Consider the following 15,133-nt stretch of genomic DNA (forward strand, 5'->3'; position numbering starts at 1 on the left):
TGTGTCCCCATGGTGTCTGGGAGTGTGTCTACATCTTGTTTAGATCTGGACCTCTGGAGACACGGTGCCTGTGTAGTTGAGCGCACATTAACTTGCCCTCCTATTACACGCCTTAAATGCAACACCATAAATCTGCATTTAGTTCCATTTTCACCTTCTTTCATGATGAGGCCCAGTGTTTTAAAGGCATTTATTCTGCTTCGTATAAATAATTAATCAGCCAAGTTAATTTGCTTCTGTCTGACTTGGTCAGCTTCATTAACCGCCCTGGAATTGGGAGGCTGGATGCGTTGCGCCACTGAGGCCTGCGACCAACGCACAACAGCTGTAAATCATTCTACTGATTTGAGGAATACGGGCACAGAAATGCACCAGCGTCACAGGCACTCATCCCCATGGAGACAGAGAGGGGTGTGGGGGGGGTGGGGGATTCATGTCTGTCTGGCTTTTGTGTATCCAAAAGCAGAACAGAGGTTGTAAAATGTAAGCAAATAGCTGTGTATTCACATTTAACACAGATTACCACTGTCATATGTTAACATAATGCAAAAAGCATGCAATGACAGGTAAAACTACACTGCCAGTATTTGTAGGTTATCCTTTTGAGTTAGATTAAGTTATTAAAGACAACCATTTTTTTCCCCCCCAACAACTCAAAAGGGTTTATTTACATTCAGACCTGTATTTTGGTGTTAATTGAGCACCCCTGAAGGATTTGACTGTTTTCTCCGGGCCTCAGATTGGATGTTTCTCATGGAGATTCTTTGGCAGGCCTCACACAGTCACCCTGTTTCCCATTAAAAAGCTATTCTGCCGTGGTTCTTCTGGGAGCCATGCAAGTAAATATATCCATTTCCATAGAAAGTGTTTTGTTTTGGAGGTTCAGTGTTTTCTTGGGCTCCTCCGCTCTCACTCAACTCAGGTTGGGTTCCTCTGCGATGTGTGCTGGACCCCAACCCCTCCACCGCACCCCTGCGTATACCCCATAATGGAGAACACAAACGAAACCTGAGTCCCACTCCCTCTTCTCCGGCCCAGTATGGACTTGTCATCTGCGCCGGAAAAGACAAAACAGGTCATTATTCTGTGGAGAAGCAGCCTGAGAGCGTGTGCATGTGTGTTTGCTTCATTGCATATGCCACAAGCAAACAAACAAGACACAGGGAAGCACAAACCGACAGGGAAACCTGCAATAAAAGTGAAATTTTGTGGGAAGGATATGACAGATGTTTATAGTTTGGCCCAGAGTTGAAATGCGACCTCATTGCTGTGTGTTTTAACAGCTGTTTCTCCCCGTCTCCGTCCCTGTTTTCTGTCTTTCTGTGTCTTCTCTCAGGTTTTTTAAGTCATGATGCAAGAATCTGGGACCGAGGCGATGAGCAACGGGCCAGCCAATCAAAATGGAGGAGCGAGCGTGGAGGGCGGATCCGGGGAGGGACGAACCAAGAGCGCCACGCCGTCAATGGAGGTGACTGCAGCTGACCTCCTGCATCTCCAGCAGCACCAGGTAGACCAGACCCCCTTTAGCACCTGTCTTCACTTTATTAAGCCATGATAACAGCAGGCTTCTTCCCCCTCTTAAAGTGCCACTTAATATTTAATTCCACCTCAAAGTACATCTAGTACATAAACACATTATTATTATTATTTATGTATATTGAGGCCCTTTTTGAATATTTAAAGAAGGGGAAGTGCTCTCTCTGTGTGATTGTGTTTGGTTGTGAACGTGTTTATCGTAGCATGCAGCATCTGCATTTTGGTGAAATATTCATCGCAGTGTTCGGACATAATTTAAGTATGTAGGTGCCGCATGATTTTGTAGACAGTTAAGAAACCATGACATCCAATAGGATGACAGCATTTTCCCCTGGCTCATTGTAAACACGCCTCACACTCACAACTAATGCCACACTCTGCCGCGTTAACCAATGAGATGCGGAGACGCACGCCGGCAAAGCCCTAAACATCTTCGCCATCTCAGACTTGAGGCAAACAGACAACCTCTTTCTGTTGGTGTCAGCGTTATGTGTGGCACACGACAGTGTGTTTAAGGAAACAGCATTGAAAAGATCAGTGTGTCTTCTGCTATCTTGGTCTATCCGACAGCACGACTACGGTTGTTGTCAGGAGCTGTTTGGTGATGATGCACAGGCTCTGCGCCGCTGTCTGTTGTCACAGCGCATCCATCAGCATTTGCACATGTACAGGGAGGGCAACAATGCTGCAGCATGGAACATGGGAGACATGACACTGTATCATATAGAGCTGAGCAATAATCCACTGTTATCATTTATCATCTTTCAGCAGAATCATTAGGACATCAGTACGTGGTGCTGTGACACTGTTGTCAGAACTGATGATAATCAGCAAATTCATTCATATCTCATTTTGACAAAACAAAATATGAATCATTTTTCATCAACAGCTTAGCATTACTGTACGACATCTCACACACAGGTCAATTCAGCGATAATCAGTTGTACACATCCTTTTATCATGGTAAGACAAATCATTCATTTTTAGTGTGTTGCTCAGCCCTATTTATACAGTATATCACTTGCATAGTAAGTGAATGACCTCATAAGTGATTATTTTACATTGTGAGTAGTCATATATTGTAATTATTTCCCCCCTTTACCCATGCTTCATTTAATTGTAGATTTGAGAGATAATTATTGGTATTTGTTTGTTTGTTTGTTTATTTAGGATCCTCATTAGCTCCTGCATTGCAGGTGCTATTCTTCCTGAGGTCCTTACAACTCACTTGTAACTGTGACAATGCAATAATACATACACATAACATCATAAACAAATTAAAAACAAAAAGTTTTAAAACGAAAACTAAACATACACTATAATTTCTTGACAAAATACACAGACATAAAACAAGGACAGACACATAGCTCCAGCAGTGCGGTTATCGAACATTCCTTACTTTTAGGTTAAACAACTTTTCTTTTTTTTAGTAGTAAAGTAAAGTTACCTCTTGTAGCATGTCTAGTCGCATAGTCATGTATATCTAAACTAAAAGGTAATTTATTATACAAAATAGATGGTTTCTTTGTAAAAAGAATATTTCTAAAAAAAAACACATAATGAATAAAATAATCTATTTCTTACAAATAACCAACCTAAACATTTGTGCATTGTAACAACATTTGTCCGATATCCACACCTAAGCGCTATACGCGCGACTCTATTTTGAACCATTTGTAACTTAGTTAGTTAGGTAGAGGGGCAAACATACAATAAAGGCCAAATGTTTAAGATGCCGTCATCTTAGAAGTACATGGTGTATGCCTTGGAACAGGATGCCTCTGTTAAACACGTTTTTCAGGGTATTAAGTGGGACAGTATTGGATTAAATACCAGAGAGAAGCTGATCAGTAAGTACAAAGAGTGTGTCAGCATGCGTCCTGCTGTGTTTTAGTTCTGTAGGCCTTACCAGATCTGCTCTTCATTCCCACTGCCCCAGCTCCAGAGCCCACCTCCCACCCATCTTTTTTTCCAGCTCAAAATGAGCATGTCGTCAGTGAGAAAATCACAGCCATACTGAATTCATTACTGCAGTAGTCACACAAAACCATGGATAAAATATCAATAACTGCAGGCCACAGTTGAATAAACAGTTGCACTGAAACTTAATTCCTGTTGACTTTTTCTTCATTCTGTGCCAGGGGCACATTCTGATTCGCTCTGCAAAGACAACAGGGTTACAACTTTGATGAATTGACACAGGGGAGAGAGGGAGAGAAAAGTGTCATGGATGTGCACTTGACACCAAGAAGGGATGGAAATAAAGCCTCCCCGCTAGGATAGAGCCAGTCGTCCAAGCATGGTCTCTGTTTTCTAGCCATCCAGAAAGGACTATTACTCCCCAGGTTCTGCTCTGGCATTTAAAGAAAGGAAAAAGGAGCAACTCTCTTTTTCCCAATTCAATGTATTACAGTCGTATTTCCTGCCCTCTGCTCTGTACTGTGGTAAATAGCAAGTGTTTTTTGCTTCATGCCTTTTGAACAAATCCGGTGGTTAATTTCTGTGGCCTGCAATTGTAGTTGAAACAGAGGGAGGCGTATTCATTGTTGTGTGTGACAAATGGCGCATGGATGGGGACGGCGGACGAGATGTCTTCACTCTCAGCTCCTGACACTGGGCTTTGATAGGCTACTTACCATGGCAGTGTTACTGGGAAGGCAGGCAGTCTTTTTATTCTCCCATTAGACTAACCCAGGATTTTCACTCATGCACCATGAACCATGTTAATTGTCCCCAGGGCATTACGATCTTCGCTCAATTACTTGATAACTTTTTACTTTTGTGGCATTTCACATTCTTTCTTTCAAGTTTTATTTGCAGCTTGCACTAATGTGCTTTTAACTGACATGCATTCTTTGTTCTCCACGACTGCAAAGATGCTAATACCCCTTTAGGTGATGCAAAAATCAATCTAAAATCTTCTCTGACTCAAAGTGCACATGTCTGAGAGTCCCCTGAGTGAGCCGGAACAACAAACCTGGCAGTGGCATATCATTTATTCTTATTAGGCAACATAACTATGAAAGACAGTGCTCATTAATAAAGATGGGGGATGAAATAATTGTAATCTGTTTGATCATCTTGATTCTGACAGGGGAATTCATCTTGTAGACTAGTCAGATTTGGGGGAAGTGGACCATAAGCTTGAGTTAAGCATCTCTATTAGTAAGTCAAATAGTGTTTGTTAAGAAGTAAGGATGAAAAGAAGGCGCCGTCTCTCTTTCTCTTCTTTTTTCTCTCTAAAATGCTGTAGAAATGTCACAGATTTCACTTTTTTTGAGGAACTCGAAGAGATATCGGTTGTGTCATAACGGTTAGACGTTAAAGTGTCCTCATTAATGTTTGTTGTGCATCCTGTAGCTTTTTTAGGCTGGGCTCAGTTGTTTGCAGCTGCTTGTGTACAATGTATGAGGATCTCCTTTTTTTTTTTAAGAACATGAATATAATATCTTTTTCACAACATATGTGTTTGTCCCAGAACTTCAGTATGTTTATTTTCTCTGTGCTTGTGTTGCAGAAGTTGTGGTTGTAACGTTGTCTTCATGAGGAAGTGAAGCTAATGTACGAGAGTAAAAACAACAAAAACAATAGTATGAAAGAGGAGTGTTGTGCAATAACCTGTTTTGTGATTTAAATGATTTTGCAACAGGACGTTGTGTTGCTGTAGCAGTCAAATAAACACACAGTGACAATAATGTTAGAGACTTTGTATTAGCTTCTTCTGTCTTCAGGACATTCAACTCCCTCCACATATTTCCTGTTATATATGGTCAATTTTAGCAAAGCGTTTATAACATCTCATATGTTTAACCATGAAATAGATTCCTTCACTTGAAATTTGGTTCAACTGATACAACTGTAGAGCATTAAATATTGATATCCTGTCTTGTATAAGAGCCCTTTTAATCAAGTTAGAGAGATTTCTAAAATATCCGCCTGTCTCTTCCTCTCAGTGATACTGTACAAATCCCTGTAACAATAATCTCAAAAGGATAAAAGAAAACAGTGATGAATAATTGCTTTTCTTTTATTGCATACACATCCATCCAGTCTGCTTGTTCAAACAAGTGCCTTTAAGCTTTGTTAAACATCATAAGATAAGGCCAGCCAATTATGTTTTTTCTTTTTCCCCTTCCTCTCTGCCTGCGTGGTTGGGGTGTCCGTAGTGTTGCGTGTGCAGAGAGGAGAGAGTGACACGCATAACAGTGGCCACCGAAAGAGCTGAGCGGGCACAGGTTTCCTGTTTGCATAATGCAGGGCTTACATGGTCCCTTGTGGAGGCTTGAGAAGGTGGAAATGCACGTCTTTGCCACCGTCACTGAGCTCAGCTTCAGGGGGAGGTGCTAGATGATAAGCCTCGTTATCACAGTACACTCCCAGAGACACACACACACATATAAACACATAGATGCTCATACAGAATAGAGGCCCAAAGGCCAGGCTTGCCAGTGCAGGGCCTGCTGGTTTATGGCATCCAGTCCACATTATGGGCTAATGGTCAGACTGAATGGAGTTAACAGCGTCAGCTCAGAGAGGAGGCCAGAGAGCATTTGCCGCCTAAGATCTCGGCTAATCGCATATACCCCGCCGCAGAGCGGAGGGCAAGAGGGAGAGAGTGCTATGCCTGGATTGAAATATGGTGTTTCACAAGAAGAACGCAGCCTTATCACTGCACTTTTGAATTGAATTCCTGCCAGTATCTCTGTATTTGCTCTACTGCAGAATTATAAATCTGTGCAGTACAGTGCTGTATTTGACATGTGTAATAAAGGCTTCTTTGCTCTTCTTTGGTGCTTTTTGACCAAAAGCTGCGGTGCACTAATGCTACTGAATGTGTGCTTCAGTCCCGAGCCATGTCATCTAACTCATGCACACATACGGTTTGTGCAAGTGTGCATCCACAGAGCGGCTCACACTGAACGCATCCCAGTCCCCACGGCCTCCCTGCGCATACTCCCCCATTTCTCGGAGCTCTCAGGTATCTTCATGTATACTGTTCATATTGTCAGAGGAGGCCAAGCCGAGGCTCCAACTTATTGGAAAATCTGGCGGAGAGGATAACATCAGTGTTATGACACTGCATATTGCCCTAAATTGCTTTATTGGTAAAATGATAGTGCTCTTCCAATTTGAATAATTTTATGGAATCCCTCACTGAACAGTTTAATTATGTTATCACACAACTGGCAACATCTGTCTTTATACCACAGCACATGACAGTTTTATTACAGGCTAAATTTCTTTGCTGGTTCTGGCAATTGATGTGTGATCTGATTAATAATCACACAGATGGAGGTGAAAATTGAACAGTGATGCGCTGCTATGTCGAAAAATGGGGGAAATAATTATAAATAAAAAACACAGCCTGCTTCACTGAAAATGTCACGACTGTTTTTACCCAGGCTTAAGCTTTTCTTGAATCCAAATGCTTTTTTAACACAGTTCCATGCATATTTTTTTTTTTTTTTATCAGGAAACAAAATCTGTTTAGTCTAGGTACAGCTTTTCAAATCCTTTGTCACCTTGGTTTTGTTAGTAAGGTTTTGGGAGGTAAACCACCCAGCGCCTCTCCTTTGTCTTATGGATGCCTTCCAAGACAGCCAGCCTATGAACTCATCCATTTTGTTGAGTCTACCTCCAGCCGCTGCTCTCCGACTGGGAAGAGATGAAGCACAGGTTGCATGTGTGCCGAAGCCATAGTTTAAAATAGTTGACTGTTGCTCGGGTCGACATCCTGTTTACACACCCTGCTTATGTGGGCAGCAGGAGGGGGATCACAGGAGTTGTTTGACATTGTGGACGTACACACACACACACACACAAACACACACACACACACACACACACACACACACACACACACACACACACACACACACACGCACGCACGCACACACACACCTTAGTTTCCATCTCATTTCAGCACATAAGAAAGGAAACAAAGTGTGTCAACACGCATATGAGTAATGTAATTGTTATACTTTCTGCACTAACATGATCTCAGTCACTACCTGGTATCAAAGGCTTCCTATTGGGAATTATAGTTCTCCTTTATCGTTTGAAGAAGACATTGTCAGTAGTTGATCTTTGTGAAAAGAGTACTCCACAGATATAACATTGTCTGACTTTTTTATTCTATGCATTCTTCTTCCTTGTCAAAACCTCACTTCTTTCCAGCTCCACACCCCCAATTTTTTTAAATTTATTTTTAAACTTGTAGTTTTCAGCCCCAACTGACGCTGACTCAAGTGACATCACTAATTCCTCAGACTTCACACAGCTCTGTGTGGACCTCTGCCTCACTCCTGGCGTTATTATGGAACCCACGCAACTTAGAGGCAAGGCCCGCCCTTCAATAGCATTCACATACTATTGGCCAGGCGTCCATGCTTACACAAGGTAACTTAACCTGATTTGTTCAGGTCCTATCCCCTGACCAATCAGCTATCCAAACCTTAACTACTCAAGGTCAGTGCCTAACCCCAACCTATCGAGCTGCTTCTTAGGGCGGGACTTGCCTAGAATTTACAGGATCCATAAGAACGCCACTCCCGGCCGCTAGGAGACGGGAGGCTTGCGGACAGCAGCTCCGGAGACAAACCTTTAGTTAGCAACTGTAGCAACTTTAATTCAGACAGCGCAAACAACAGCACCAGGGGTCACACCGGGCAACCTGTGTAATGGCACTAACGGAAAGTCTGCTGATCCGGTGGGGAGTTAGGGCGGTCCGGGATCAACAAACTTTCTGTTAACCCTAACCCATTTCCTGAGCTGCTGAGAAAGAATCCTAGAGGAAACGCTGATCCGATTTTTAATAATAATCTGGTTTCTTGCGTATGCAAATGTAGCCAATGAAAAACGGATTCTTCCTCCTCTGTCTTTAAAGCTACATTGTGTAAGAATTTCTCCCATCTAGTGGTGGAATTGTATATGACAACCAACTGAATATTACTTTGTAGCCCCTCCCATTCCGAGTGCATTTCAACTCCTACGGTGGCCGAACCCGAAATTAGCTCTTAGTGTCTCCATTGTTTACACGTAGCTGTTCTAGCCACTCCAGTATTAACTTTGGTCTCGTTGCTTTGCCTGTCGCGTTGTCGTTTTAATTCTCTTTTTCGCTTCCCTGGCGAGTAATCTCCCCCTGGCATTCGTCACGGTGCCACTGAGTGTAAAAGCGCGAAAGGCGGAGGTATGTCCCTCTTTGGCTAATGTATTCTAGAGATGGAGGCGCAACATTGTGGCCGTCATTCCAGCGACTCGCTCGTATGTATTCTGAATGATTCTGAATGGCAGATTCTACGCTTATGAGAATACTTTGATTAGTTGGTGAAAGTAATTACACATGAATGAGCACATATTTGTGAAAGAACAAAGGGGTTTTTGCTAAGAATCAACTAAAAAAATTACACAATGGAGGTTTAAGGCTTGATATACAGTACTGTGTGTCCCTGTGGAAAATGTGTGTACAAGGAAACCTCTCTAGTACGTGTGCACGTACAAATGCCTTCCATGTAAATGATGCTCGATGGTGTTTTAAGCCCCCAACGTCTCCTTCCAGGCAGTGCTGCAACCGTTGACTCCAAGGCACCTAACGATAAACCTAACCATAGCCATTGCTTAGTCGACTTCAAGGCAGCGCTGCGACCGTTGACTTCAAGACACCTAACCCTAACCTTAACTCTAACCCTAACCATAACCATAACCATTGCCTAATCCTAGTGCCTTCCAGGCAGCGCTGCCTAGAAGGAGACGTTGGGGGCTTAAAACACCGATAAACGTAAATGATGCAAGTGTATGCTGGTATCATTAGTAAGAGAGAAGTGGCTCTCATTGTGTGGCGCCCGGATGGTCTTTGATGGCCGCGGTCTGCGTGTTTGTGCTGAAGTGGGCAACTCTAAACTTTGAGCAGGTGTCTGAAGCAGCTGGCTGGAGGCAGACAAGGAAACACGTCTGCATCAGTTCAGTATTAAATGGCTTAGAGAGAGGCCTCGCCTAGCCAGAGGACTAATGCATCCTCAATGTTTTATTTAAAGTAGTGTCAACAACTGGCTCTGAATGCGCCACATCAAGACGCACACACAAATCCTCACACAAACACACACACACACACACACACACACACACACACACACACACACACACACACACACACACACACACACACACACAGTAATTTTGCGCTGTTTAGCTGAACAACTTGTGTGTTTAGTGTTGTAAATAAGTAACCGTTTTAACAGGGCCTCAGGAGACTGTGGTTGGGAAAGTACACGCTCAGACATGACTGGCTTTAATAGCCATTGTCAAAGCACTGTTCCAACAAAACCCTTTCTTCACGGGATTGGAATGTTTACATTCAGTTGAATAATAATGCCATTTTAAGGAAAAGCTACTCTTTTAGGATAGCCAATCTGACCCAATTTATTAGGAATAGACTTAAGGATGCACAATTCCTCTTGGGAAAACATTCAAGCGCATGGCCTATTCATTTTTAATGAGAGCACTACTTTAAAAACTTCATAGAATTAATATGTATCAGTGAAGTCTTTCCTGTGCAGAAAACTTCAGGGTAATTAATATTCATAGGCTGTGCTTGTTAACACCCCCAATGCTAGTGCAATGCAGATCCAATTAACATAGAATGGACCCCAAGGATTTGGGCAGATAAGGGTTAAATGAGCTATTGAAATTTAAACTGGGACTCTCTCCTCTTAAAACACTTATTTGTTTCAATAAGCCCTAATCCTTGTTGCAGATTAAGGCATCTTTTGGGTGCACATGTGAATGGCTATAGAGGTAGAGTTGCTTGAGCGAATCTGTATGTGCATTCAAAGTAGTGGTGTGTGTGCTTTGGTAAATGTGTGTGCATGTGCATGATATATATGCAAGCATGTGCTGGTGCTTGTATACATGTATGCATAGAGGGCATCACCTACATAGCCAGGCTAATGTGAAAACCCTGTAGTGAGCCTGGCTTTTATATCTTATTCATGAGCTTTTGACACAATGTGGATAATAGACATCAGTGTTCATTCTTGGCGCCCTGGCCGGGCTGGGTGACGGAGGGGGAAGTGCTGGGGTAGCCTTACATTGATTATTTTATATATTCAATGAAAAGTTTGATAAGTTAAACAACAGCCTATTATGGATAGTTTTTCTTCTTTGGTTACACATATATTTAATTTTTTTTTAATGTAAGTTTGTTTACCACGCATTATAGAACCCCCCCTGCATTGTGATACCATCACCACCATTTCAAGATATAAAAAAAAAAAATCAAGATATACAGTAATATTGTAGTCAGATTGTCCAGCTGTATCTTTTTGCTGTGTTGAGCTGGAAATGAGCCACAGACATAATGTACACACATACATCACAAGCCTGGATGGACTTTTTTGCTTGTTTAGCTTCCCTTGGTCCTTTCAAATTGTAATGAAAAGCCTCGCCCATCGCAAACTATGTAACTAGTAAACTAAGTAGCTGGTCAAATTTAGCACTCAAGGACAATGTCACTAAAAGACTAAGGTTGACGATAATATACAGTACTAATAGCATAATTATAAAAAATTCAACTTGTGGAGTAGTAATGACATTCCCGCTTGTGTACAGTGTGTATCCGGTTTTTTGTGTGATACAGAAACAAAATTGACAGCTCTGTTTTTGACCCACATGGGTGGAATATGATAAATGACCAATGCTGATGATCAAATGAGCCTTCATTCAAGTAAATATGCATGGACAGCCACACCATGCACAGGTCTCTTAGAGTAAATTTGATTGTTTGACATGTATTCACCCATCAAAGTATGTATCAGTGATTAATAACAACCCCCCCTGCGCGTTCAACAGTGACATGGCCTCTATTTGAGAGAAAAATGGCACAGGTCGGTATTCACTGGTGAATAGCTGTATACCATTTAGAGAATGATATGCTGTGATGGGATGTCTCGTCATAAATAATAGTGATGGCACCTCCGCATCCTGTGAATGGCATGTGCCATAAATACTTAGCCAGGCCAGAGACAATGGTTCATATAAATCCTCATGCAACCTTTTTCTCTGTACCAAAAGGATATATATTATTTAAATGGACAGTAAAAACAAATGTTTTTTCCTCCTTGTTGGCGGCAGAGAGACCTCCAGAGCAGGACCGTGTGTGCCGCTCCCTCACTGTGGTCTCTGATGCACTGTTGTTATTTGCTTGTTTACAATCTTTGACATGATGTAATGGGATGGCTGTGAAAGTACTAGCCAGTAAATGGCACAGAAAATAAGACGGCCCTTTATGTCTTCCCCCTCCTCCTTTTTCCTCTTCTCCCCCCTTTCTTTCGTGTTTTTTTCCCCCTTGCAAACGGGGAATATGTTCTGCATTTGACTGAAGGAACATGAGCCTTGAATATAAGTAACTGTTTTTTGCATTAGGTACTCCCTGGAGGTAGGGGGAAAATATCATGTCCCTGCGTGAAATGTGAATGTGAAATCTAGCAGAAAGAAATATTTATGACCATTTTTTGCTTGATTAGAGCTGGATGCCTTAGGAGACAGTGAGTGGACAAAAGGGTTCTGCTTCTGGGCAGATGTTTAAGAAAGAGTTGTTTAGGGTGGAGTGCATGTGTTCTGTGTGTGTGTGTGTGTGTGTGTGTGTGTGTGTGTGTGTGTGTGTGTGTGTGTGTGTGTGTGTGTGTGTGTGTGTGTGTGTGTGTGTGTGTGTGTGTGTGTGTGTGTGTGTGTGGGGTCGAGTTTGAAGCATGGTAGAGGAAATTGACTAAGTCCTACAAGATTGTGCTGGTAAGCAGATGGAGAGCACACAAGATCCATCACTGGTCTTGTTCTCAGACACACACAATCAAGTAATGTCTCAGATGCCAATGCTACATTTGATATTGAAAATGCTAATACAACTGTGATACTGGTAACAATTTATCATCCAGTTGAGGGCAACTGAGTTTTAGTCCAAGACACGGTCAACTGCAATGTTTGTCTGAATTTGACTTTGATTTTGCTGCTACTTTCCAAAGTTAAAAAAACAAAACAATACAGACTGCCTTGTCTTTGATGAAGAATACCTGCTAAAGACACACGTTATACTAATCACTACTCAGTAATCAGTGCACACTGCCTACACCATCTAAATTATTATTAATTTAGTGCTTCAGATGACCTTCCGGTGCTCTAAAACAAAAAAATAATAAAAATTTAGTTTTATCTCAGTAATTTAGTTTTATCTTTTATCTAATGTTACTAAATTTTGTAAATCATTTACAATTCTACAAGCCTAAATTCATTTGGCCACACTAGCTTACATTAGCCATAGTATTAGTGCTTGATATGTTTGGCAAGTCATTGCTGTATTTTCCTTAATAATAATGATTAATTATGTTGTTTGATGCGGACAGTGGCAGTGCTTTTTGTAGATCATAATTAATACCAAAAAGTTAAATTTTTTTTCTACTTCTACTGTAAATATTTTCATTCACATAAGTGCATGCTCTTGAGAACAATGATGAATATAAATTTCACCTGGTTAAACACCTTTTAGTGCAAATACGGGACATCAAATTCACACAGCAGTATTTAAGCAGTACTGTAATTTTAGTTGTCATCACTCTGCATAATAACGTCTTGTATACGTGCCTTTCAAAAGCTAAAATTGCCACTTAGAAACTTGATAGTGTGGAATGTATCCCTCTGCCAACTATAACTTAATGCTGGTTTGTCTTCACATTTGCATATTTTATACCCAGTACATGATATTAGCATAGATTGCATACAGTAATGGCAAGGGCCAAAATAAGGATTATTGAAAACCTACAGGGCCCACGCATGGATAATTGAGTTGTATGGATGGAAAACTGCACCTGGTCTAAGCAATTTTGTGTTTGCAACTGTTGTCAGTGAATGTGCATCCTATTATGGCACTATATGCAATTTCAGGGAGCGCGTTAGCTTGTGAAGGTGTCATCTAACTAACGGTATGTGCTCAGGGCCAATAGAGAGATATTTCCCTACTGTCTGTACGAATCCCCACTGTGCTACTTGGTATACAACTTTGGATAATTAAACACAAACTCACCCTTCCATGTTAGGCCGGGGAGAAGCATCTCTGTAATCATCACCACTTGCAACAGGCTTATCAGTGTTGTGGTGCATCAGGACGGAAGTGCCAACATATAAATAATCAGTTAATTACTGTATTGATGCAATTGTCTTTGTTGCACAAGCAACTCATCTCTGGCAGCAGATTGATTGTGTTTAGATGGAGCCTGTGACAGGGGAGACGCCACCCCTCTTAGCGCCATTTCCAAGTCTAAAATTGAGAGTATGATTCATTTTTCAATTTCTCTCTGCGGATATCTAATAATTGTGCCCATAGATAGCCAAGGGCTCTTATTAAACATTAACATGCAAAAGAAAAAGTTAGAATCAGAAAGATGGTATTTTGGATTGAATAATGTAAAATATCTTTAGGGCTTCAGGGAAAGAAGCAAACTAGTCCAGGTTTATTCTTCAAATGTTTTCCACCACCGCAATGCCTACTCCTAATTACTGAGCTCTTATCTGCACACTCAACACTATATTTATTTTTCCTCATTGCTAAATGCAAATTTCTCTTAACCTTTTAATAACATATACATGTCAGTAATTTTTAAAAGGGATCATTAGAAATCAGTCAGTTGGACTCTGCCAGGATTGTGTTTTTAATTGGTATGTAACTCTACTGGACAGACACTTTTTAATTTTTTAATTCAATTTTTTGATAATTAATGGGAGACTGTCTCCAGCATATAAATGCTTGGCTCTTTGATCTGGTAAAGGGAGTGTTGCGAGGCACATGGTTCTTATTACCATATACTGGCGTAAGAAGTGAGACACTTTGCCTTTAAGAAACCGAGCTTTAGAGGAGGTTCCTCCTTCAGGTCTCCTTTTCTCTCTCTTTCTGTCGTTTTCTGCTTCTGCCTGTGCTGTCTCCATCACTTTGCTCACTTCCACATAATATCATCTTCATCTCAGATAGCTGTGGCACAGGGGAACTGCATTTGTTGATCAGATTTGGCTTGGCTGACGCCTCCTCCCAAGAAGTATGGGGATGTGCGTGTAATGCTTGCCTGAGCCCAGCCATTGCTGGCTGATTGAGTGGTCCTGCCTGTCACAGGACAAGATAACCACATCAGTAAATACTCTCCACTCCTCAGCCCCTCACCACCACACCGTCGCTACCAGGGGCAGCGCTGCTCTCCACACACACACACACACACACACACACACACACACACACACACACACACACACACACACACACACACACACACACACACTGATGCATCTTGTGAATTAATTTTCAGCTATCCGTTGTGTCATGAACCTGTAACAGCCCAAATTGTGATACATATTTAGTGCATTCTCTTTTAAGTCCATTTCTATCACAGCTATGAAAGATGCAAATAATAGCACATTCCACATTTAATACACGGCCATATTGTACCAGCTCTCTGCCTCTCCAAAGGGAATTCTGACTCAAGTTACAGTTAGCTTTTCTTCTCAATTTGATGAGGTCTCTAGTCGGTATCGCACCACCAGACTCGGGTTTCACAGTGCGATC

At 41.6% G+C, this 15,133-nt stretch overlaps 1 protein-coding gene across 1 annotated transcript in view; it reads left to right on the top strand.

Annotated features, from left to right (window-relative positions):
• foxp1b (forkhead box P1b) overlaps positions 1–15,133 on the top strand; it is a 164,921-nt gene that overhangs the window by 80,893 nt on the left and 68,895 nt on the right. The window contains 1 exon segment of the mRNA XM_039797612.1: positions 1,337–1,507. Within this exon segment, the coding sequence (XP_039653546.1) occupies positions 1,349–1,507 (159 nt within the window). The 5' untranslated portion in view covers positions 1,337–1,348.

Source organism: Perca fluviatilis, chromosome 4 (assembly GCF_010015445.1).
Source record: "Perca fluviatilis chromosome 4, GENO_Pfluv_1.0, whole genome shotgun sequence".
NCBI classification, from domain to species: domain Eukaryota; kingdom Metazoa; phylum Chordata; class Actinopteri; order Perciformes; family Percidae; genus Perca; species Perca fluviatilis.